Source organism: Fundulus heteroclitus, chromosome 11 (assembly GCF_011125445.2).
Source record: "Fundulus heteroclitus isolate FHET01 chromosome 11, MU-UCD_Fhet_4.1, whole genome shotgun sequence".
In the NCBI taxonomy this organism is placed as follows: domain Eukaryota; kingdom Metazoa; phylum Chordata; class Actinopteri; order Cyprinodontiformes; family Fundulidae; genus Fundulus; species Fundulus heteroclitus.
The window spans coordinates 16,283,803-16,309,372 of record NC_046371.1 but is presented as its reverse complement, the minus strand read 5'-3'; the positions used below and the strand labels follow the sequence as shown (position 1 = coordinate 16,309,372).

The window sequence follows — 25,570 nt, the reverse complement described above, 5'->3', positions numbered from 1 at the left end:
GCTCTGTCTTCTCAAATCCTCCAGTCGGTCGAGGCAGATGGCCGTTCACGCTGAGCCTGGTTCTGCTGAAGGTTTCTTGCCGTTAAAGTGGAGTTTTCCTCTTCGCTCATTATGAGGGATTGATGCAAAGTTAACAGCACAATGCAAGCGGCTGTCCACTGTGGCTACATGCTGATCCAGGAGGAAGGAATGCTGCAAGTCAATAACTCGTTTTATTGTTTTATTTCTAAATAAAACTGTTATAACAATAACTGCTGTGAAGATGGGAAAAAAACATATTTCAACTTTGAGAGCTTATGTGATACTTTAACTGACCCTAAAAGATAGCCAGCAGGTTACCAGTCACCATAATAATAATAATAAGACCTTCAATCAGCTGCAGCAAGCAAACCAGCAGATGGTCTTAAACAGTGGTGTAGCGACAGCCAAGACAGCATCAACAAACAATGTGTTGCTTTAATCTCTTCTACTATGTTTTATCTGTTCTAGATTTGTAGCACAAATATGCTTTTACATTTTTCATTTTTGTCATCCGGTTTTGATTTTCAGGAGGACCCCACACTTATTGATTCATGACAAGAAGTGGGGACCCCACCCCAACTGTGAGAACCCCTACGCACAAGGAGGAAGACGCTGCTAATAAAACCAATGTATTAAATAAATAGGCATTCCATAGATAAAAATGCACATACAGGAACCTGGGTTTAGGAGCATGATTTCTTGATTCCTAAGAGGTGCAAACAGCAGGCACAGTGGAGCACAGCTTCTGATCAGTCAAATTCTTTGTATCTGCTTGACAAAAAAAAAAAATAAAATAAATAAAAATAAAAATTATAATGTTTGACTGCAGCTGTGCAGCCATGTACTTTTTTGTGTACACCCCTCCTCATACATATTTAATAACTTCCTCATAAATGATTTAATAAGAGGCCAATAGAGTGAAGAAACTTCCACACAGCTTTATCTAATAAACGTGGTTTATTTGAAAGCTGACACTTAAAACAATGCCACCCTCTTGGCTCTCTCACACAAGCTTTGCCACTGCTGACCAATAAGCTCTTTAAAAATACTAACACAATCAAGCTTACCTAAAGTAACATTAATATGAATTTCATTAAAGAGATTCCTTGGCTGACTGATCCGCATTCAGGGTATCTTAAAAAACTTTGATCCCAAGTCACACAAAAAAGAAGAAGAAAAAAATAATAAATGTGTCAAATTATGTAAAAATAACTAGTTAGAAATATTGCCACTGGCAATGGCCATTGCAACAATGGTGCCACCAGGCCATGTCCTGGCCACCCCACTGGCCAGTGTAAATGTGTAGTAGCATCAGTTTAGCATTTGATCCCATTATGCACAGCCAGCTAGGCAGCCACTCTAGTGCAATAGACCTTCTATTGCACTTTTAGTTGTATCTGCCAGTATCTACTTTCACCTACTAATTATTTTGTTTTCAGTAAATTAATAAATGTACACGTTATTCCTCATATAATTACACAATGAAAAATATTTGTTGTTCAACTCAAAATGTTAACTGTACTGTTATCGGTCTATGGACATTAGATCATTAACATTACAAATCAAAAAATAAACCAAAAGATATTAGTAGGCGTTTACTGTAATATAGTTTTCTACAGGCATCTTTACTACAATAGTAGAATAAAATCGTGAAATTATAGCTTTTAGTTTCAGTGTGCCACCCATCTGGCCACCCCTATGAAACATTTCTGGAAGCGCCACTGCATTGCAAAACCCTGATCAATCTGAGCTTATTTTAAATAGAGAAATGAATCATGACGAGTCTTATTTTGGAGTTGTTTTTTGTCAGTATAGACACACTGGAGCTCCGCAAAGAAGATATTGCTCATGTTTTTGTGGATTTCACATTTTAAATTCACGCATTAGCCCTGAGAGACTCTCCGCCTGACAGACCGCACCCAGGGTAAAACGTTCGCCCTCTGACGTCATGACGCACCGTCAGCTGTTGACAAGGTGGGGGTTCTCTCCGGCGTCGACCTCCGGGCCGCTCTGAATGCTCTCTCCCCGGCTCTGCGCTGTCGCTGCGGCCGTTCTCGGAGGCGCATGGTGTTTGTGGACCGTCCCAGTAAGCGAGCATATGCTGCCATGATGACTCTGTGTCGCCTGGTTCAGAGAGGACTGCTGAGCAGCCGGCCGTCGTGCCGTTTGTTCCTCGGACCGGCGGATGCGGCTCCCCCGGTCCGGACAGCCAGCTCATCCAGGTACCCCCGCTAGCCTCCTCCGCTAACAGGTGTCCTCCACCGGCCCCGGCTGGGTGGCGGCGGTGGTTCTGAGTGGAAATCACTGCCCGGTGTTGGTGTCGGATCTCAACCCGTGTGTTAATTTAACCCTTACAACATGTCACCTTGTGGTGTTTTTAAAGCATTAGCACAACAGCGTTAAATGTCATTCAGATGTTTTCGCAGATGTACCCAGAATCTGGGCTTTTATACGGCGGTATGGACGCTAAAGCTCGATATAAAACTAAATTAAATCCGAATTTCGGACAACCTATCCTTGTAACCCTATATGCTAATGTGCAAGTTAGCATCTCAGCTACATTACAGGATGTCAATTTTCTTTTTGTTTTGTTTTTTTAGCATAGATTGTATTTATATCGTCTTCTTTCTTGGAATGTGTACCAAATCCTGATTTAAATTATGTTTGTTTATCCGAAGGATCTCACGATCATAAGACAGCCCCTCTTGCTCAAACATAGGTGCATGTTTTGGCCTTTTGTCTGGAGATGTTTTCTGGGCTATAATGTACGTTCACTGATTGTCTCTTGGTGGTGGAAAGGAAATGTGTAACCCAAGTCACTGGTTAGGTTACATATTGCATGTGAACCAATAGTTAAGCATGAACCATTTTTTAAACATTCCCTTGAGAAGGGGGGTAAAAAAAAAAAGGGGGGGGGTGCAGAGTTTCAGCATCGCTTGGCAATGAAAATGATTGACTCTGACCTTGTTTTAGAGTTGCATTCTTGCAGCTATTTGTTTTAACTAGCAGCGGGGTTCCTGCTAAGACATGGGCTGGTGGGAGTTTCTGACAGTGTGAGTCCATCGTGGAATAACAGTACGGTTTCACTGTGTACTCAGAAAATGGATTACAAAAGGGGAAAATGTGACCTTTATTGCATAAATAGTAATCTGTGGTGATTTTGATCTCTGGCTGGCTGATTGGTGCATTTCTAGTATCTTTAAAGTAACTTTTCCATTGACACCGGTTAAATAGGATTCTTGTTATAAGAATAAATATATACACTACCGATCAAAGTTTGGGGGTCACTTAGTAATGGCCTTATTTTTAATAAAAAGCATAATTTTCTTCAATTAAAGTATTATTGAATTAATCAGAAATACAGCCTACACTGCAAAAAGGGAACTAGAAGCTAATAAAAATTTGTTTAAATTGGTGTATTTTTCCTTGATTTGAGCAGCTAAATAAGACTATTTGCCAAAGGAATTAGTATTTTTACCCCTAAAACAAGATGATTAGGAATTCTGCTCTTGAAATAAGATGATGCCGATGAATTGTTTCTATTTTAAGTGCAAAAATCTTATTCCATTGTGTATAGTCTTATTTACCTGCTCAAATCAAGGAAAAACACACTCATTTCTAGAACATTTTACTTATTTTTAGTTCTCTTTTTGTTGTGTAGACACTGAATTTAACTCTGGAAAGTGCCTTCAGATGACGTGTTTCATGAATTTGCGCTACATAAATAAAACTGAATTGAATTTGAATTGTCAATGTGATATCCTGTCTATAATGGAGTGGCCAACACAGTCACCAGATCTCACCCCCACAGAGCTGTTGTGGGAGCAGCTTGACCGAAAAGGTGCGTAAGAAATGCCCATCAAGCCAATCCAGCTTGTGGGAGGGGCTTCAGGAAGCCTGGGGTGACATTTCCTCAGATAACCCCAACAAACTGAGAGCTAGAACGCCAAAGGTCTGCAAGGCTGCAAGGATTATTTGATGAAAGTAGAGTTTGAAGGACAACAAATATTATTTCAAGTACAAATCATCCATCCTAACCTCGTCGGTGTCTTGACTAATCATTTTGAACCTCATTTGATTTATAAAATGTGGGATACGTTTTGGGTCACCCCCTAACTTTTGAGCGGTAGTGTTTGATTTTCATTTTAAAAGGAAAATAATACTCCATAATAATTCCTGGCCTAGACGGGTCAGGGCCTAGTCTGAAGTCGACACATACTGCATTGAGCTGTGCACCAAAATAAGCACGCATAGCACACATTCTTTATAGGAAACGTGTTTCTGTTTTATATAAATGATCTGATCTCAGGGTCTTTGATCATCACAAAGTACCAACAGTAATAGCTCATTTTAACAGTAGATGCTATCAATGTTCCACCAGCAGATGGAAGCAAAGTCATTTAATCAGATGGTCTATTGAGTGAAAACCAGTGCATTACATAACATCTTCAGCTGTTCTGTTTAAATAATACCTTCTCCCTATCGGGTTAGGATGCTCAGATGATTTTTATTTATCTTTTGTCATCACTTTGAGTTTTTCTTTAGAAGGATCTGTCACCACCAATAATATTTGTTTTTCCCTCCCCCTCAGTCCTGTCAACTTGACCTACGACGTGTTCGATGGCAAGGGAGAGAGCACTCCTCTGGTGTTTCTGCACGGCCTCTTCGGCAGTAAATCCAACTTCCACTCAATAGCCAAGTCCTTGGTGCAACGCACGGGCCGAAAGGTAACGCGCCGATGGAGGCTTCGCACCCGTCTGTCGTTACAGCTGAAACACTTCGATCATTGTGCGCTTGCATTTTGTCCAAAGCGGTCTGTTAATGGCTCTTTGCGGATTTGTCGGGAATGTCCCGGCAGCGGTCATTTGATCCGGCCTCTCGGGCTGATAAACGATACCTGCTTGGCCCGACTTGAATAAACTTGTCACAACACCTCCATTGTGTGTGTGTGTGTGTGACGCCGGGCTTCCCGAGCCACGAAGACTCGCTCTGCTGCTTCCTTTCCCCCGTTCCAAGTGTCTTACCTGTCCTTTGTCCAGTCAGGTGTTGACTGTAGATGCCCGTAACCACGGCAACAGCCCCCACACCCCCGAGCTCACCTACGGCGCGATGGTCGGCGATTTGAAACACCTCCTCGGCCAGCTGCACATCGAGAAGTGCGTCCTCATCGGCCACAGCATGGGGGGGAAGACCGCCATGACGACCGCTCTGACGCAGGTGGGCGATGCCTAAATGTCAGCGTGAATGTGCAGCGCTATATGTCGCAAAATTATGTTTCTCCTCACTTTACATTCCTGCCGGCTCCGCTGACCTTTATTTAGGTCAGGAAGTGTTTGGGCTGACGGCATAGTTGGGACTGTTTGCTTTAATTGGACTTTTTTCCCCAGCAAAGATCAAATGTAAATTAACTTTAATGTTACAATCATTTAATTATATGGTGTCCTATTTTTTTACTTGGTTACAACTAATTGGTTACAACTTAATTTATTCATCATTAGTTAACCTGGTTGGAAATGTTGCATTTAGAAGTAACAGGAAAGCAAGCCTTCAGATTGATGGCAGGCTGTTGGTTGATGGATAATAGAATGAAAACTATTATTTTTCTATTTTTAAATTTGTCACAAATGAAGGATTTTTGTTACTACAACAACACTAGTAATTCCTACCACCTTCATCGCCACCAAAGTCACTACACAAATAACACAGAAGGTGCAAAACCTGTACAATTGGTTTAATTTCCTTGTTTTAACAAAGGTTGCTAGAAATTACATCTGGTTAATGACCCTCAGTCTAAAAATGGGATCATTTCCTTTTCTAAAAAGAATATTTGAGGTTTGGTAAAGAGTTGGTTGTGTTTGAATTCTGTGTTCTTCATTTAAAAAATAGGACACTAAGCCACAGAATAAATGGCCAGGGCTACACTTAAAATATACATTTTGAATTATTTGATAATTACCAATATTGATCAATATAATTTCTATTTTATCAATATACCTTTTTTTCTATATAGTCCAGCCCTAAGATCACCACGGGTTGTTTTAGGGAAATACTCTGGACCATGAATAATCAGGTATTATCTGCAGTCCATCTGTTGATTCCCCTGAAATTAATGAGTTTCCTTTTGTTTAAAACAGTCATTTGAAGGAAAGTGTCAATTTCCCTTAGACTAAGGGGCTTGTGGAGACGAGGAGGAAAAGCAGGGACAAATCTGATTTCTCAGATGCTAATTTGAAGCACATATGATATAAACTTAGTCTGTGTGAAACACAAAATCTGAAATCAAGGCAATTAATTTCAGTTTATTATTGTAAAGATATAAAGAACGTTAGTTGTAGAATACACCTGGTGTAAACACTCAATGAATGGAAAAAAAATACTAGAATAGTAGTGCAAAGCATCATTGGAAAATTTGTAACCTGAATGTTTATAGATTAGCGTAAGATGAATACCTAAAACACATGATCTGTAAAACACCTGGCGGAAGTGAGAAGCTGTGGGCATACCTGCCGCTTAATTAGCCTGAGTCAGGAGGGTTTTTAAACAAAAGGATAAACATGGAGTATTTTGTAACCTGAGAAGTTCAGGACTAAAACCTAAGGAAGAGCGATTCAAGCTTAAAATAGCTGGACCCTTGAGGTTTTCAGTTAGATATGTTTTATTTCCACCCAACAAAAACATTTTGTAAATCCCGTCACATACAGAGACCTACCTGGACAGATGCCCACATTCACGTTCCACACACCACACCTCCCACTCGCTCAGATCTAGTGATTAAAACCCGCCGCGTATCCATCGCACTTCCTTCACTTCCCCTCTGCTGACAGTGTCGACAGTTTTAAGAAATGAAAACATCGCTTATGGGTGATTCTGGTGTCACTGGTGCTTTTAATTAAAACATACTTGCTTTGACCCGTTGCTCTGTTTTTAATGTTTTGTGTATTATTTTGTAATTTCATTGGCTATTTAATTTGGTAAAAAGAATTTATAAAGCTATATACTTGTCTTGCTTACAATATAACCAACTAGCTAAGTGTGTTAATCAGTCCTGAAAAATTAGACATCTGTATTTCATCGTTCTCTGATCAAAGCTGAAATAGGTGAAAATGTTTTCTTATATAATTGTGACTTAATTTGTTTTTGATTCCAGCTACCGGTCTCAGTCTCTCTTTATTCTAAATTTTTTTCTTTGTCTATAGCCGAGTCTAGTGGAGAGGCTGGTGGTGGTGGACATCAGTCCAGCTCAGACCACCACACGCACCAACTTCCGCTACTACATCCAGGCTATGCAGGAGATGAAGATCTCCACCGACATCCCTCGGTCCACTGCCAGGCGGATGGCCGAGGATCAGCTGCGGAGTTTGGTGAAGGTCGGGACGGCTTTTTTAAATTTATTTATTTATTTTCTCTCAGTAGCCTATTTGTAATATTAGATGCAGAGAATCGAACGTGTCTCTCCTCCTTTAGGAGCACTCCGTGCGTCAGTTCCTGCTGACCAACCTGGTGGAGGTGAACGGACATTACTCCTGGAGGGTCAACCTGGAGGCCATCGCAGCTCACCTCGATGAGATCATGAGTTTCCCCAGCTTGGACTCCGTCTACGAGGGACCAACGCTGTTTCTGGGTGGAGCCAGCTCGGCTTATATCAGGTAGAAAACACGACAGAAATGGGAGGAGTTATTTTCAAATAAACCCACTTGCATTTATTTAAGAGGCTGTTTTTAAATTGGCTAGTTGTTAAGGATTGATAGCTCAGGATTTCTTTTGTTTTTAAGAAGCTGGTGAGTAGTACATTTGCATATTGTATAATAATACCTGAAGTGTGAGCATAATTTGGGCTTACAGCGTCTTCCACACTTATTGTCACTCCTGATATAGTGGTGTAATATTTTACTGCAGTTACAGCTCACTCTGAAATTTTAGATTACTCAGTAAACGGCTGAACAAAGATGGCTTCTTTTCTAAATTTATGAGAGTGTTAGAAAACTGCAGCAATATAAATCTGTTTTAAGGCCTGTATTGACAAATGTTAATAAATCTCATTCAGAATACAGTTTCATTCCGACTGAGCTTAATCCAATCACAATTTTCCTACTGGCTTGCTTACATGACGCTTCTTTTTTCCGATCGGCCCTTTATTCCAATTAATTTTGTAAACGTAGCTATTATGAGGTTCTTTGTTTTACTCAAACTTGAGTAAAAATATTGTTGGTTTCACTGTATTTACGCAATACTATATATATATATATATATATATATATATATATATATATATATATATATATATATATATATATATATATATATATATATATATATATATATATATATATATATATATTAGTTTTCCTTACTATTACAAAAGGTACAGTGCCTTGACAAAATATTTGTACCCCTTGAACCATTTTTAAAAGTTTGATCACATTATATTTAATGTATTCTATTGGTATTGCATTAAACTAACACAAAATAATTGTGAAATAGTAGAAAATAAGTATCTCAAAAGGGCTTGCACATGTTTTCAGTTACAACCATGCTCTAAGTCAGGGGTTCCCAAAGTTTTTTAGCCGCGCACCCCCATCCATGTCCCAGCCGGGTTGACGCACCCCCAAGATTTATTTATATATATATATATATATATATATATATATATATATATATATATATATATATATATATATATATATATATATATATATATATATATATATATATATATATATATATATATATATATATATATAATAAAACCCAAAATGTACGACACTATCTGACTGCTTTTAACCAATACAGAGCAGCAGCTATTATTTTCTGCTCCTGCTTAATTAGTCTAATTATTACAGTGGTAATTGCTGCTGCGATCCTCGGTTCTATACAGCTGAAGAAAAGTCTGGTCACTCCAGCACGTTCACTAGCATCTCATTTACACAAATATAAATCATAGGAACCTTATGATGGAAAGATGTAGTGATTTTCAAGCTGTAACCTTTTCTGTATACTGTAATATACTTTGTTCCTGGTAAGCTACCAATGTCTAGTCTAACAATAGAGCTGTTATTTCCTTATTTTTGGTCGCTCCTTATTACAACAAAACATCAGTGCTTCAGGTCTGCGTGTCTTTGTCTTCCCTGATGTTCTCCTCCCTCCCTGTTTGCATCTGCGCTCCCGTCACAGCTCCGACGACTACCCAGAGATCCAGAGGCTCTTCCCCAACGCCGACATCCAGTACATCCCGGACGCAAGCCACTGGATACACGCTGACAAGCCTCTAGACTTCATCAGCTCCATCATCTCCTTCCTTCAGTCTTAGCCGCCTCCAACCCGCACCCGCGGACTTTTTTTCAACGCTCAGCGCCTCTGAGCGTGGAGTGGCGTCAACAGCGATCCTACTAAGTCACCGACACAGGACCAATCCCACTCTTTTACAGCAGTTAGTTTTATTTTTTAACGCAGTAGTGTTAGATGACTTTAATTTATTGTCCCAGTCAGTTAGTGGTCGTAGATTTTTTTTTTCCAGCTTGTAGATACGTTTCAGTTGATTTGTTTTGCAGATCAGTTTAACATCATGGGGCTGTTTTTTGGAGGTAATGTACTAATCCAAAGAAAATCTCGTTTGCACTGTTCTGTCTTTTATGTTCTTAAAACAGCGGATCTCATAAGTGTACACACCCTTGTTGAAAAGCCATATATGATGAGGGAGGGATAAATGATTTAAAAAAAAAAAAAAAAAAAAAACTTTAATGTTATTGGACATTTCTGGAAAATAAACATCTGTTCCAGGGACAAATTTAAGAATTCATATGAATTGAAGCACCTTTTGGTTGGATTCCAGTCTGCTTTAATAAGAATCTGTCACCATCCTGCATCTTGACACTATTTGCCCCACTTTGCCTTGCATGCGTTCCCCAGATCTCTGATTGTGTCAACGTCGCTCCTCCTCCACAGATCTACCTCTTCAAGGGACCCCACAGACTTTGAGTCCATTCCAAAATGTTCCTTCTGGCAAAGTCATTAATTTATTAATTTGGACGTATGCTTGGACCCAACGCGATGCTGAAAAATAAATCCCATCTTCAGCTTTCCAGCTGACATCGTGAAAGGTTTTCAGTCAAAACGCGCTGATCTTTGGAAGCTGTTCATAATTTCATAAATCTAAATAGAGACGACCCCAGAGCATGATACCGCCACCGCCATGTTTCGCAGTGGTTATGGTGTTTGTGCCAAACTCACCTTTTTTTTTAATTTTCACTCAAAGCTTGGCTTCTTTAAACCATAACGAAATGCTTCCTTCTTGCCGGTCTGTCAGACATTTGCGTTGCTCCTTCAGTGCCGCTCCCAGCCTCATGGCAGCTTCCCTTTTATAAGTTTCTGTTTTGTCTTATTACTGAAGACGGTCTTCCCTGTGCCATGCCATGAGGTTGTCGATTTTTTTTTTCTCTTTCTACCCTTCTCCTGTACCATTATACAGTAAGACATTGTTAAAACTTGAATCATTTTATCTAAGCATGCAAATGTCAGCAAAGATCCCAGGTAGGACGGCTGAACTGTACTCCAGGTTCACCAGTTGTTCTGTGATTGATGGGAAGACTGAATGCTGAAATTCAATCAAAAAGTGATTCGTCGATGCGTTAGTTTGATGGTAAGCGCATTTGATTATTACATTGAGTAAATGTTCCATGAAACGCTTTGAAGTCACGTTTCAACAGGGGTGTGTGCCGGTGTGAGAGCCGCTGTTTTTACGTCAGGATTGTCGAAAAATGGCTGTAAGGGAAGTATAATCTGTGTTTGCGGATGTAAGTTACGACGACACTGCTGTAAAACGGATGCTGTGTATTTAAGGAGGTTTTAAGACCAAACTGGTCAGCTGCGGTGGGAGGTGGGGGGGGGGGCTCAGTACTGCAAGTTTGAGGTGGGACATATTTTGACTGTTTATAATAGTGGTTTATTCAGAAGGTTTGTGTTTCAGGTGATGCAGGTTGGTTAATTAGTCATATTTAAAAAAAAAAAAAACAATTCCTCTGAGAGCGCTGGTTATATTTTTATGCTAACATATTTCACTACGGGATTCAGTCTAAAACTTTCCAATGCAGTATTAATACAAACCGTTTCCTGATTCTCTCAGGTTACAACTAGCAACGCTCGGTCTTACCTTCATGTTTCCTTTGTGTTCTGGCTTGCGAGCCGCGGTAACGTCGTGTCCCTGTACTTGCTCAGTCCTTTCAGTGTTTTCCCTGTTTACTACCTGTGTATTCCAGTTATCTTTATGAATAAGGCACAAGGCTTTGTGAGTGTATCACAAATATATGCTACAGCAACATATGTAGGTGCCCAAGTCGTAGTGGTGTTGATATCATTTCTGTCTCCTCGGGTTAGGGGGGGTGATAAGTTTGGTCCAGTAGTGAAACTGCCACATTTAAGAATAAGCAGGGTGTTGTTCATTTGTTTGTGCGTGCCTCTTTTATCAAGAGGTCCTTTTTTTTTTTTTTTTTTTTTTTTTTTTTCTGTAAAACTTTAAAAAAGCAACTTTGATCCTATAATGATGTCTGGTAGACTTTTAGATTGGCAGCTGGGTTGCCAGGTCTGTACGAATTAACATTTAAAGCACTAAATGTTTACTACAATCAGTGTTTTGTGTTTGCTTTAAACGAGAAAAAGACAAAAAAAGAAAAAAGTCTTTAAATGTTCAGAATCAAATAAAATTTGACTCCTTATTTAAATTATTTTTATAAAGCTCAACTCTTAAGTCCTCCTCCCGCAGGACGGATTAGCCTTGTGGCACATTTCAAGAGGCCGTCGGTCGGGGGAGGGGTTGAGTATCGTGCTGACACTTGAATGCAGATTTTATAGTTAAGGAACGATATTTGAAAGGACTGTCTGCTAACGTGGGTTTGTGAAGACTGTAATCACCTGTTCAGGATTGTATTCTCTGACACTATGAGCATGCCTTTTCTCTGGTTTTCAGCCGTTCCCTTCCTGTGCTATGTACATCTTTGTTTGTTCAACATGTTCCCATAGTGGAGGCACTTATTCTAAATTATGGAAATATACCAGTTTTAAATGTTCACTAGGTCCATATAGAAGTGGATGATATATAAATATATTGTTGGAAATATTATACAATAAAATGTCTAAAACCTGTAAAAATGATGAGGTTATCAGTAAAATTTTATTCATTTACATCAAACAATAGTCTTTAAGTTATTTACATGTTACTGTATTTAATGACTCATTTATAAACAGTAATGTTTTGCACATACATTGCAATAGATTCCAGATGCAAAGCATGTTTCCCAACAGTAAGCTCAAGATCATGTTGCGTAAATCTATAAGAATACTTTTAGTTTGCCGCCCAGTTCTGTAGGTTTTGGCCAGAGACGCATCACAAAATTAGCTGGAAATCAATTTGTTTGTTTGTTTTATTTGATAGGAAAGTCAGAAACTCAGCAATGCAATCCTTTTCTGATCTCTGAACATACCTAAGGTCTAACAGGAGGCGCTAACAACACTCTTCGGTGTGTATGCTGTTGCTGAGAGAAGACTCAAAGTTGGTTATTTTCAGGATCTTGAGGGTTTCCAGAAATAAACCCGGAGGAAACACATAGATGTTAGAAGCTGTTTTAAGGAAACTGGAAAGCAAACATTTTCTCCTGAGGGATACTGCATTTTTAGGTGATTTTGGTCTCATATCTGACCTTTTTGGGTTTGGAAAAGGAGCTGTCTGCCCAACCTTGCATCATTCCGTACCTGCTTTTATAGCCATCGTCTAAAATCTGATAGTATGCTGCACGGAAAGTGGTCATGTGACTCCAATAAAAATGATCTTTGAGCATGTTGTGGCTCTGAGTTATTCCCATTTCATACATGAGTTAGTCTCAACTGGGATCAGAACCGCAAGCAATGAAAAAAGGAGCCCTGCTGTTTGTAAAAAAAAAAATAGAAATATTTAAATTTTTTTACACAAACAGCAACAATGCCTCTACTTATAATCAAATTAAATATTGAAGACTGGAAGACAACGTTTTGTACGCTGATCATAGTAGTTTACTTGGTTTGGTGTACTTATGAGCGCCCCCTTGTGTTGGAATTTCAACTTGGAAAATGGATTCACATTCACTATGACTGCTGTGCTTCCAAAACTGTGGAGGTATCAGAAAGCTTTTGCTGGCATGAGATGATGGTTGAGGAGGTAGACCGGGCGACCTTCATACAGAGGCCTCAGCCTTTGACACAGCTGTATAGGGTTTGAGTCCCGGCTCGTGCAGCTTTGCCGCATGTCTGCCGCTCGCTATTAACCCCATTTCCTCTCAGCTTACTGTCAAATAAAGGCCACCAGTGCCACAACATCATAAAAGGTGTTTGTTAGCCTTTCTGATGGGTTGTAACTGAACCACGGGTTGTCTGATATCCATCTGTGAAAATATGTTCCTTCACTATTTGACAGACAAGAAGGGAGAAAAAAATATGTTGTCATCAGCTTGTTTTGCTAATGATGGTTAGCTTGGTTGCTACACACAACAATTCGAGAATCCCACTGGTTTCCCAAAGCGCGAACGGATCAAGCTCACCTCGGGTGGATATATGAAAACCAGATCCGGAATCCGACTTCTAAGACAAATAGTGCACAGCATTAAAGACATATCAGAACGAGCTAAAAGCTTTACGAAACTGGAGAATGTAAGCCACAAAATTCTGGTCCATCAGAAAGTTCAGTTCATGGTTTAAACTGATGGAAGTGGTTTAAAACTCCAAACTGCAGACACAGGAATCTGCAGCTGAATGGAGACTCAAGACCAATGCATTCTCTGGGAGACCACATAAATCTGTTCTCTCTCCTGGGACCGCAAGAACAAAAAGACACTCTGTTCTTGCAGCTCGTTCTTGACCCATATTCTGGGCAGAACCTTTTCCTTGGTGTGGTGCCAGAGAAATATGAGGGCGGTTTGGTGCAGTAGGACATCCTTGGACTTCTGCACGTAAGATCTTGTAAACTATGAGTCGTCCGGCCCAGAAGGAACTTCGTTCTTGCAGCCTTGGATCAAAGAAGAACCCATTTCTTTGTTCTTGTGGAAAATGTATTGGTCTTTACGCAGTTATTTCTGATTAAACATGTCTCTGTGGATTGGAGTTTGTCTCCTTTTCAAACCTAAAGCTCAGCAGATTCGTGTGAGACTGGCTTTCTGCTGTCAAACTGGACTCCAGTCATTCAAACTTAAAATAAGCAGCATGTTTTTTTTTTTTTATTTAAATGTCATGTCTGTACAGTCATGACGGTTTCAGTCGAGCGAAACCGCCTGGAAGCCATCGTCTCCTCTGCCCCACTCTTTCTCCTGCTCTGCTCCGTCCAGCTGTCCGAGGCGAGGCCTGCTCTTCTTCAGCTTGTCCCGCCAGGTGCGTGTGTTGGAAGCAGGAGGAGGAGACGGCATGGCGGAAGTTGGAGGAGAAGGGTTGGCAGATTTGTTCACGAAGATCCCGCTGGAGTTGGTGGTGGGAGGCGTGGGTGCCGCGTGTGAGAAGTTGGCCGGCCGCTGGATGAGAGGCTGTTTGTTTCTCCTCAGGAGGCCCTTGCGAGACGACTTGGCCTGGGCCTGCTGCTCCGCCAGATGCTGATTCATGACCTGCTGCTGGAGGAGGCGCTGAAAGTCGTCCTGAGGAAAGTGACGAGAGAAAAACGTTAAGAGCCAAAGGCTAAAGAACGGCTGGAAGTGTGAGAAGAAGAGACAAAGTCAAAGACATCTAAGACTGCTTCACGTCACAATTATCCTGCATCCATAATGAATGTCACTGCTGCTGAAAACGGTGCCAGAGCAAATACATATTTCATTCTCTGCTTGTGAGATGAAATTCAAAACTCCATTAATTGTAAAACAAACTAATGCTATGCACAAAGAGCTGGAGAGATCTTTTTTATAACAATGGATGAGCGCAATTATGTCTTCAACATTAAAATACTTTAGCCAACAAGGCCAAAAAAGAGTACTTTATACTTATTAAGCGCTACAGGAAAATGTTCCTTTAGTACTGATGGGGTCACGACTAGAATACCAGTAGTTTAGTTTTTAATTTCTGCTTTTTTACACAAAAACATTGTGTAACATTGTGTTGGTGTTCATTTAAACACGTATCCCGATCCGTACTGGTTGAAAAGCGTGTTTAATAAAGTGAAACACACTTTTTCTATCTTTCAGGTTTGTTTATGTTCAGTTATAAATAAATACAATGATCACACTGACTGCAGTTTATTTTGTATGAGACGTACAATGTGTTCAATGTTTAGAATAAGATTTTCTATTATTCATCACATGCTTAGCTTGTCATTGAAAGTCTAGACATTTTAATGTATTGCCTTCTTTTGTATTGTTTTTGTGTATAACTATTTAAGGTAGATCCTAAAGGTTTAGGAACATTTAAAGAACCCGGAGATCTCAGCGCACGGTGTTAGAGGACAATAACGATTGATGCGTGCTGTGCTCTTCCGGCCTTCAGGCACAAGTGGAGGAAAAACAAACTGGGCACGCTCAGACACACCTTTGAAAAACAATGAATAAACACACCGTAGGTTCCTGCTTATTCTGAAGTTCAAACTGCCAAGCCAAAGATAGACAAAAGCCCAGAATAAATACGATCCAGAAGCAACGGGGTGCTCACAATGCCTGAGTTCGGTTCAAAAGGATCTAAGGAAAAAAATTATTTATACGACTCTCAGCTTTTAATCTGAATGATTTAATGAACAGATTGTGGAGCACTCAGGTGAGAACTTTCTCAGATTCAATCTTTCTCCCTGAAGCACAGTCTGCATGAAGTAAAGCCGTGTGGCTGTTAAACTTGTCCAGCTGAAGACTGACACATTAACATTAGCAAACTGGCCAACGCTGTTAATGTTTTACTTCTGAAGGACCAAAGAAGGGAGGGGAAAATTAACTTTCTGCACTTGCTGTTGCAGTGGGATGTTCCTCCCATCAAGCTGCACACAGTTCGTGGTTTCAGTTGTTTTGAATAAGTGCGTTATTCTTTATTAAAATACCAAGATTCTACAGAAGTGACAGAATCTATGCAATATGTCACAAATCTACAAAACACACATGTAAAAAGTCTGCAAACCCCTCCACATTTTTCCCCATAATCAAAAGGTTTTTCAACATTTCGTGTGAAAAGCTCACACAAAGTAGTGCAAAAACGGTAAAGTAGAGGAAAAATGTTACACCCATTACCTGTACCTGTGTCTTACCCTGGACATGTCACCAGTCCATCACAGGGCAACGCAGAGACACACTGGACAAACACCCATGCACACAGTCATATCTAAGGGAAATTTGGAGAGCCCAATTACCCCCTGAGCAGTCATGTTTTAGACTGTGGGAGGAAGCTGGAGTACCTGGAGAGAACCTATGCACACACAGGGAGAACATGCCGAAAGACCCCAGGCCGGGATTCAAACCCAAGACCTTTTTGCTGCAAGGTAACGGTGTGTAACTGCTTCCTTGTGCAGCCCGCAACACAGTAGCTACATGTTGTTGTTGTTTTTTTTATTCATTTTGAACAAATATTAATCTGATAAGTATGGGGGTGCGTTTGTACTTAACCCACCAGAGTCAATACGATGAGTCTCAACTGGATTTAGTCCTGGACGCCGTTACTCTGGAATATGCACTGATCTGAACTGTCGGCTGTATCCGTGTCCTTAAACCTCCTCCCAAGTCTCTTTTTGCCACCTCACAGGTTTTCTTCATGTGATGCCCTGAGGGAAGCATCCCCAAAGCATGATGCTGCCACCACCATGTTTCACCATCATGACAGCATGTTCAGGGTGATATACTGGATTGTTCTCCAGCCACACAGTTTTGCATGTAGGCCAAAAGGTTCACTGTTGGCCTCATCACCTCACCAGGGTGCCTGTCTCCGTCATTAGTGATGAAAATGCAGTAAATGGTTCTTCTTCAGGCTTTCTTTTTGCTCCTCTCCCCCAGAAACATGAATTTGTGGAGTCAACGACTGACAGTTGACCTACTTTGCTCCGCTTCCTGTTGGCCTATCACATAAAATACGTAGAAATTTCTTGATGTGACATGAAAAAAATCTGAGAAGGGACATCCCATGAGCAAAAATACATCTCGTGGTTAACTTTTATATCATTATTTGTAATAAAAATGAATCCATACCTAATTTAATAATATTTGAACACTGTTTAAAACACTCTCAGTGCTTTAAACTCAGCTCTGTGCAGTGTGTTTTTTTCCAACATGGAAAGCTCAGTGCAAACAGGATAGACGCAACCCTGAGGCAGAATACCAGCTGCTGTTAAAGAGCTTCAGGCGCTCATTGTAACGCAGGTGGATTTTAATTGGACTTCTTTTGTCTCTGAGCCTAATTTTAATGATATGCATCAGTGTGCACGTCTGCTCGACGTTTCTAGGCTTTTCTTAATGAGTTTCACTCCGCGTTGACTTTGGTTTTGCGTTTGACCCAAAGTCTCCGCTTCGGTCTAACATTAAACCTGTCTCCGTTTTACCTTCCAGGCCTCGAGCTCCAGCGACAGCTCCAGACGCTTCTGTGCCGCCTCCAGCAGCTGGTTGTTCAGCATCATCAGCTCGGTCTTGCTCCGGAGCACCTCGCCCTCCATCGCCTTCTTCCTGTGCAGCAAAACAGGAGAAACAAATCACTCCTCAGAATAGATCTGCTTCCCTTTTCGGCTTCCCTTTTCCACCGAAAGCCTTGATTCATGGCTTACAAAAAGCAGCGTGACGGTTTGTGGGTCTGTGTGGGAACTCACTTCTCTATGGCGTCGTCTCTGTCCCTCAGAGCCTGCTGCAGGATAGGGCTCTCCTCGACTCCACTCGCCCAAGATTTGGAGTCCTGCATGGAGAATCGACAGAAGAGGCCGGATGAAGACAGTTTCGTTAAAGGGTTATTGTTTGGGAGAAAAATCACAACCCCACTTTGTGACGTTTTTTTCTTTTTTAACATTTGACGCAGAGGCAAGAAGAATCTCTGGTACTTTCACCCGTAAACAGGTCAGACCACATAGCTGAGCTTAATCACCCTGGGTGGAGTTCACAGGTATCTATTTTTCGGTGAAACAATGCTTCATCTGATCGCAGCTGCCACTCAAACCAGAAAAGCTTCAGGGTGAATTTTTTGTTTTCAGATAATCACCACTTAGGCGCCCTGCCAGGAAGAATCAGCGATTCTTTATCTTTTTTTTTTTTTTAAAGTGAAACCATCTTCGAATAAGCTGCATCTCGTCGCTTGTTTCGAACCATCATAGTCAGATGTGTTTTTCTTACAGTAAATCTCTTCCGAGCTTCTAATTTTTGTCCTTTGTTCAGCCACTGACGTTTAAAAAAAATGCGGCTACAAAGATTGTTTTTTCAAAGAAAGCGAATGTGCTGAGGGAACGCAGTTTTCTGTGTAAATAACTCTCCACTTTAGTCACCAAGTCCTACAGAAATGAACAATCACTCTTCTGAGCGACGTGCCCAATGAAATCAGCCGAAACTAAATGACTAAATGACTGCAGGGGAAACTCACAAACGTATTCACAATCCCCTTAGATTTTTATTTTATTCTATTCATTTTTTGTCACAAACACGCACTTCGCTGCGTTTGACTAATATTTTATATGGCAGCATCATGTTGCTTTTCTTCAGCAGGGACAAGGAAGAAGGTGCTCTGGACAAATTACACCAAAATTAAACGTTTTAGCTTAAATGTAAAACCCTTTCTGTGGCCTAAAATAAACTCTGCACCTAACCCTGAGCACGAAACCCACTGTATAAAAGGCAAAATGAAAAACAGATAGACAGGGAAGCTGGTGATTACAATGTAACTTTTTGGAGGACATGAATGACATTTTGTATGGTAGAAAACTAACAGATGAGACAAAAATCATCCTTTTCTGGCCTATTTGGAGAACTAACACTGCATATCTTCCCAAACAGACCATCCCTGGTGTGAAACACAGTGGTGGCAGAATCATGCTGTGGCTTTTGCTTAGCAGGTACATGGAACCTGGTCAGAGTTCATAGAGAGAGGAATGGAGCTGAATATAATACAGTCCTGGATGAAAACCTGTTGCAGGATGTGACAGACTTGATAATGTAGCGGAGGTTTCCCTTTGTAGAGGGACAACAACCCTAAACATTAATCCATAGCTCGAGTGGCTTCAGTCAAAAAATAATCACGCAGATTTAAATCCGGCTGAGAAACAAGTCTAAAAAAAAAACAGATATTCACGGATGTTCTCCATCCAACCAGACTGAGCTTGAGCTGTTTTGCAAAAACAAATCTGAGCTCACTTTTTAAAGGCTTCGAAAACCATGTATCCTTTTCCACTGACGTTTCAATAATGCAATAGCTTAAAACTACTTTTAATGTCGTAAAACCTTTCAAGGTAATAAAAGACTTTGGAGTCTGTGGCTGCAATGAGATAAAACGTGACAAAGTTCAACGGTGGGTGTGACCCTTACATTCTTGGTATGGCTAATTGCCAGTTGTCGGGCCACATTCTTCAGCTCCACCAGAGCGGCATCCAGGCGGTTCTCCCCCGGTTTGGGCTCAGGCTGGCTGGACTCTGGCTCTAGCAGCGGGTGCAGCAGCCTCAGAACCGACAGGACTTCGTCTGTGACCTGCAGCGGAAAGCAAACTGATGTTATAAAGAGCCCTGCGGATTAATGCCGTGTCCTGGCTTCGCTTAAATCCATTACCCTCTCTCGGTGCTGGCTCCATCCAGGTCCATCGTTGCTCCCCTGTAGTTTGTCCACCTGAGCCTTTAGCTTGATGCTCCTCCTGCGGGACAGCTCCACTTCCCTGCGTACTTCTTTAAGCTGTTAAAACAGTGTGGCAACACTCCATTTAAACATTTTAACACGGTTGGTATGCAGGTAAATATTGCCTGAGATGATAACAACCAGCCTAAACACTGAAGAAAATACGACGTCATGACATTTTAACTCAATGTAAACAGAAACTGCTAATCTAGATTCCTGAGTGAAACTCCAGGTGAGAAATCCAGTTGTACTGCCTCATAAACCGAGACACAGCAATATGCAAAGATGAAGGACAAAACAGTTAGTTTTTTTTACAAGAACACTTTGTTTTTTCAGATTCATGCCTCAAAACCAGCCTTCAGATTTTGAAGTACCACTGTCATGCATGTTATATCACATTCAGTTATTTTCCTGTCTGGATCTCTTGTGTAAGTCCTGAGCGACAGCAAAGACTGCCTCCACCCTGTATTACTGGTCCAGTTGAAAACATGGAGGCATTGAAAGTCTTTCCAGCTCACCGTGTCTGAGACATGCGTCAGCGTCCTGCGTCTGCCGAGCGGCCTGCCGCTGTTGACCAGGTCCGGCAGGGTCTTGTCGGCGTAGAACCTCTGGAAGGGGCTCTCCCGCACCTTGGCCTCTGCTCCTGACCTCACAGAGTCTCTTCCCTCCTCCGAGGTCAGTTCGCTTGCACTGTCCGTCTCCTCGGACGCCGTCACGCTGCTGTTGTCGTTGGCCTGCTCCTCTTCATCCTCGTCCTCGAGCTTAAAATCAGTGCTGAAGCTGGAGTTGATGAAAGGCAGCAGATCCGAGCAAGGCCCCTCCTCGGGGCCGCCGCCGAACAACCCTTCTTGTTTCGTGGTAGTTCGAGGTTCCTGCGGGTCTTCCTTGGAGATTTGTGAGTCTGGCTCATCTTGGAGGAGAGCTGTTAAGTACGAGGAGGCTTTGATCCTGAGGGAGTCCACTTTCTTCTCCTCCAGCCTGCAAAGGGAAGAGTGGAGCTGCTCGCTGGAGCTCAGCCGAGGTTTCAGCTTCTCATTGAGCACCGAGAACGGTTGAGAGTAATCCATGATGACCCTCAGAGAACAAGACGCGTCAGTCAGACCATGTAAGACGCTGTGAGCCGCAGACACAGATGGAAAAGGAAGGCTTTGAAGCGAGGAGGAGGGAGGAAGGCTGTCTCAATGCGACCAAACCAGTTTTACCTGAACGGCGTGCGTCCTTACAGGATCCAACATGACATGATGTGATGTCACAGGGAGGCTGTGGCTTCGCGCCGCCTGTCGGGGCTTTCTTCCTCCTTTTCGATTGCTAAACAAGCACATGACGTCCCCAACATACCAAAAGCAGCAGGGACGCACAAAGGTGGGGGCTCTGATGCTCCGATACGATGAGATCATTTATGGCTGACGCAGAACACCTGACTGCTGCTGGAAGCCAAACACGCAGATGAAAAGGTCGATAGAAAGAGACGGCGCCTGGAATCATTTACTCAAAGGAAATGAGTGCGTCTCACAAAACCTGCCCTCGTGTTTAGTCACGGATTTATTTTTAGTTTTGAAAAGTTTTGGGGGGAAACACCAGATCTAGTTACTGCCCACAGAGGAGGGTAATTTTGGGTGCCTATTGTTTTGCAGACGCGTGCAGAGATGAGTCAACTAACAGAGCACTTTAATGCTTTCCGTGGTAATTATTATGGAATCAGGAATCCTTTATTGTCACCGTGAGTTACCATGGTGACATTTTTTTATAGGACATTCACCGACTTAATGAACACGCAAAACACAACAAGCAATAAATAATGGGTACACAGCAAACAATGAGTACAGGTTTATATATATATATATATATATATATATATATATATATATATATATATATATATATATATATATATATATATATATAAAACTCTATTGATAGTAATTTCCATCTGTATATTATATTCGGTACATATCCAGCTGTAAATTTAGTTCACAATACTAGTTATCTATATATTATACTCATAGGACAAATCTATCAGTAAAATCCTGTTTATAATAGTATACATCTACATATTTATTCAGTAAAAACCAACCCATGTCCTGTACTTATGGAACCATTGTTTATCCTGCACTTGCTGCTATTGCACTTCTGGTTAGACCTAAACTGCATTTCGTTGCCTTGTACCTGTACCTGTGTGATGACATTAAAGTTAAATCTAAACTAATCATCTAATCTAGTATATATATATATATATATATATATATATATATATATATATATATATATATATATATATATATACATACATATATCTAGAGAGAGAGCGAAAGAGAGAGAGAGATTGAAGAATGCAAAACAAAACAGTCTTTAGGGTCTGCTAGGGCTAGTTGTCTTATTTAAATATGAACCTGTGCAATATTCTTAAACCTTAATATACATAACTGTGCATGAAACTGTGCAATGAAATATTCCAGATGCGTAAGAGTGTGCAAAAAATATGCATTCACAGTAGTGAAGACAGTCTGTACAACAGACTGTCTTCTCAGCAGGGGGCAGTAGTCCTTATAGCTTTTGCGTAGCAGCTGTTTCTAAGTCTGTTTGTTTTTGGTTTGATGCTCCTGAAAGTTTATCTGAAGGCAGAGGGGCAAACAGTGGATTACCTGAGTGGGTGGGTGGGATCTGTAGCGATGCGTCTGGCCCTTCTCTGGACACATGCAGCATATTCACAATTCCCTGTGCTGTCCTCACCACCCCTGCTAAGTCATTCTTCTCTTTCACTGTGCAGCTCCCATACCACACAGTTATGCTAAGACACACACACACACACACATATATATATATATATATATATATATATATATATATATATATATATATATATATATATATATATATATATATATATATATATATATATGTGTGTGTGTGTGTGTGTGTGTGTGTGTGTGTGTGTGTGTGTGTGTGTGTGTGTGTGTGTGTGTTTTTGCAGCTTAGTGGGAATTCCAGTCCGTTTCAGTTTTCTGAGGAACAAGAGCCGTTGTTGGGCCTTCTTCACCAGGTGGGAGGTGTTTAGGGACCTGGAGAGGTCAGAGGAAATATGGAAACCTGAAACCTGATGCTGTCCACACGCTCCACCACCTCCCCTTGTATGCAGAGAGGAGCGTGTTCAGTCTTCCTGGACCTCCTGTAGTCCACTATGACCTCCTTGGTTTTGCTGATGATCAGGATCAGGTTGTTCCTGTAGCACCATTGTGTCAGACTGTGGACCTCCTCTCTGTAGTGGGACTCATCATTGTTGGAGATGAGACCAACCACGGTGGTGTCATGTGCAAACTTTCCCACTGTGTTTGTGGGGTGGACAGCAAGAACAGTCATGGATGAAGAGAGTGAACTTATGTTTGCAGCTTCCATTTAGGCTCACCTGTTTCTTGCAGGTTGCACCTACCTATCGGCCACTGCAATGACCTACTTTCACTTTATTCCACATTGAACCATGGCAAACCTGTTTATTTCTTTTGGGGTTAAGCATTTCTGATTACTTATTAAAACATGACTTTCTTTCATTTTACTAAACAGGCAATTCAGATAATTGTTGATGAGCTTTAATGAGCTTCAATGTTAATGAGTTAATGAGCGTTTTTGTCCTCTTAATAAAGCAGAAAGAAACAGGTCACAGCTGTGGGGTTTTTTTATTATATTGTCGTGTTTTACCTTGCGGTGGCATGGAGGTGCGTGGATGTTCTGATGAATAACACGACAAGGAATCTTCTTTAACTGAACTTTACTTGCTCCGGCAACAGGTGAGTTACAGACACAGCTGGCGGTCGATACACTGCGTTGTTTTGGCCTCTCGCTCTGGCACAGACAGCGTTTTAGCAGTGTCCATACAGCGAGCATTGAGTGCCTTTACAACTTAACAAAAGATAACAACACTCTCGCGATAACCTCAGGTTATCTAGATGAATGTGCTGCATTTACTGACTTAACACTAGGCTCGGAGAAATCAAACAAAATACAAAAACGTTCTTTTATGCTCATAACAGCTTAAACTGCCTTACACTACCCCCCCTTTTCAGGACTACTGAGTCCCTTCAGTATCAATAACATAAAGAAGTCTGATTCGGACTTATGTAACTCTGGTAAACGCAACAGAAATGACTGAAAAAACTTACACCATGGGGCAATAAAACAAACCAATCCCCTGGTTACTTTTAGTTTTAACATTTAAGTTTTAGCCAACAACCTTAGCTCAGTATAACTTATAACTAATGTCTAAATCTCTCTGGTCGATTGACTATGCGACCACTTGATGTTTTAAAAGTCTTTTCTGAAGATTCTTCATCACCTTGCCTGCTTCCCGGCTGGTACACTGGACCTCTGGGTTGAACCGCCTGACCTGAACCGTCAGACTGGCAAGACTCGCTTGGACCTTCAGACTGTGATGCTTTGTCCGGATCGTCTGGCAATGGTAGCACCGGCGCTAAAGGAGCATCCTCTGTATTTAGATGGAGATCTGGATCCTGGCACTGTTGCAGTATTTTACACCTTTGACGTGAAATCCAGACTGGTATCACATCACTGTTATAGGGCTTGAGCCTGTCATGATGCATTATTGTCCTGTGCTTGGGGCCTTGGATCTCATACAGTACAGGACCACGGTGTGCTGCAACAATCAGGGGACCCCTCCATAGCGCTTGAAGCTTTGGGCTTAGTCCTTTCTTTTTTGTGTCATCTTTGACAAACACTAGATCTCCAATATCGTAGGAATGTTCGTTTGCTCGAAGGTCATACACCTTTTTCTGTCGTTCTTGTGCAGTGCGAAGATGACTTCTTGCCAGGTTCTGTGCTTCCTTTAAGCTCTCTTCAAGTTTGTAGATATAATCTACAACTTCCATTGCATTAGATTTGAGTCTTGCAGCACCACACTGGATATCGTGTGGCTGGTGGACCTCCCTTCCAAGCATGAGTCTGTTTGGTGTGAATCCTGTTACCATGTGTTGTGAACTGCGGTAGGCTGCAGTCAGCAGAGGTAACTGTTCATCCCAGTTCTTTTGATTCCGGTCCACATAACATCGCAGCATCTGCAGCAAGGTCCTATTGAACCGTTCTACCTGCCCATTAGAGGAGGGATGGTAAGGTGTAGTTCTGGTCTTAGTTATTTGCAGGAGCCTACACACATTTCGAAACAGCGAACTTTCAAAATTACGGCCTTGATCCGTGTGTAGTTCTAGGGGGGGCCCAAACCTGGCAATGAAGTCGTAGACAAGTTTCTTTGCAGTCGTTTCCGCGCCTTGGTCAGGAATAGGAAAGGCTTCGACCCATCTTGTGAACTGGTCAATAATGACAAGAATGTATTTGTTGCCAGAGCTTGACACAGGGAATGGTCCAAGAATATCAAGGTGCAAACGATCTAGTGGTGCGCCGACCTGGTAACCTTGCAGTTTTGCTCTTTTCTTCGGTCCTGTAGATTTGCATGCACTGCAGTGTGGACACATTTTAACAAAAAGGTGAACATCTCCACCCATGCCATACCAATGATAACTTTGGCGCACGCGCTCCAGTGTTTTGGCTTCTCCCAAGTGACCAGAGTATGGAGGGTTATGGCATGACTGTATGACTTCTTTCTGCATAGTTGTTGGAACTAGTAACAGCAAAGTTGGGGGCTGGTTCCCAATTTTCTCCCAGGAGTAATAGAGGACTCCTTGTCTCAGTGTAACTTGGGGCCAACAAAGCCAGAATTTTCTCACCGCAGGACTTTCAAGCATCACTTCGTCTCTGCTGGGGAGCGTCCCTGTTTCCTTCCATGT

The 25,570-nt window shown here is 41.4% G+C and overlaps 2 protein-coding genes across 2 annotated transcripts; one reads left to right on the top strand and one right to left on the bottom strand.

Moving 5' to 3' along the window:
- Positions 1-1,976: 1,976 nt before the first annotated feature.
- On the top strand, positions 1,977-12,165 carry abhd11 (abhydrolase domain containing 11). Its single transcript, XM_012852794.3, has 6 exons — positions 1,977-2,243; positions 4,613-4,748; positions 5,065-5,238; positions 7,218-7,388; positions 7,486-7,667; positions 9,193-12,165. The coding sequence occupies exons 1-6, from the start codon at positions 2,086-2,088 to the stop codon at positions 9,326-9,328; spliced, it is 957 nt and encodes a 318-aa protein (XP_012708248.1). The 5' UTR covers positions 1,977-2,085; the 3' UTR covers positions 9,329-12,165.
- A 764-nt stretch (positions 12,166-12,929) lies between these two features.
- Positions 12,930-21,032, bottom strand: bicdl2l (bicaudal-D-related protein 2-like). Its single transcript, XM_012852793.3, has 6 exons — positions 20,300-21,032; positions 19,719-19,838; positions 19,482-19,640; positions 17,786-17,868; positions 17,525-17,645; positions 12,930-14,663 (listed from the first exon to the last, which is right to left on the bottom strand). Exons 1-6 carry the CDS (start codon positions 20,846-20,848, stop codon positions 14,292-14,294), a joined length of 1,404 nt encoding a protein of 467 aa, XP_012708247.2. The 5' UTR covers positions 20,849-21,032; the 3' UTR covers positions 12,930-14,291.
- Between the last annotated feature and the right edge of the window lie 4,538 nt (positions 21,033-25,570).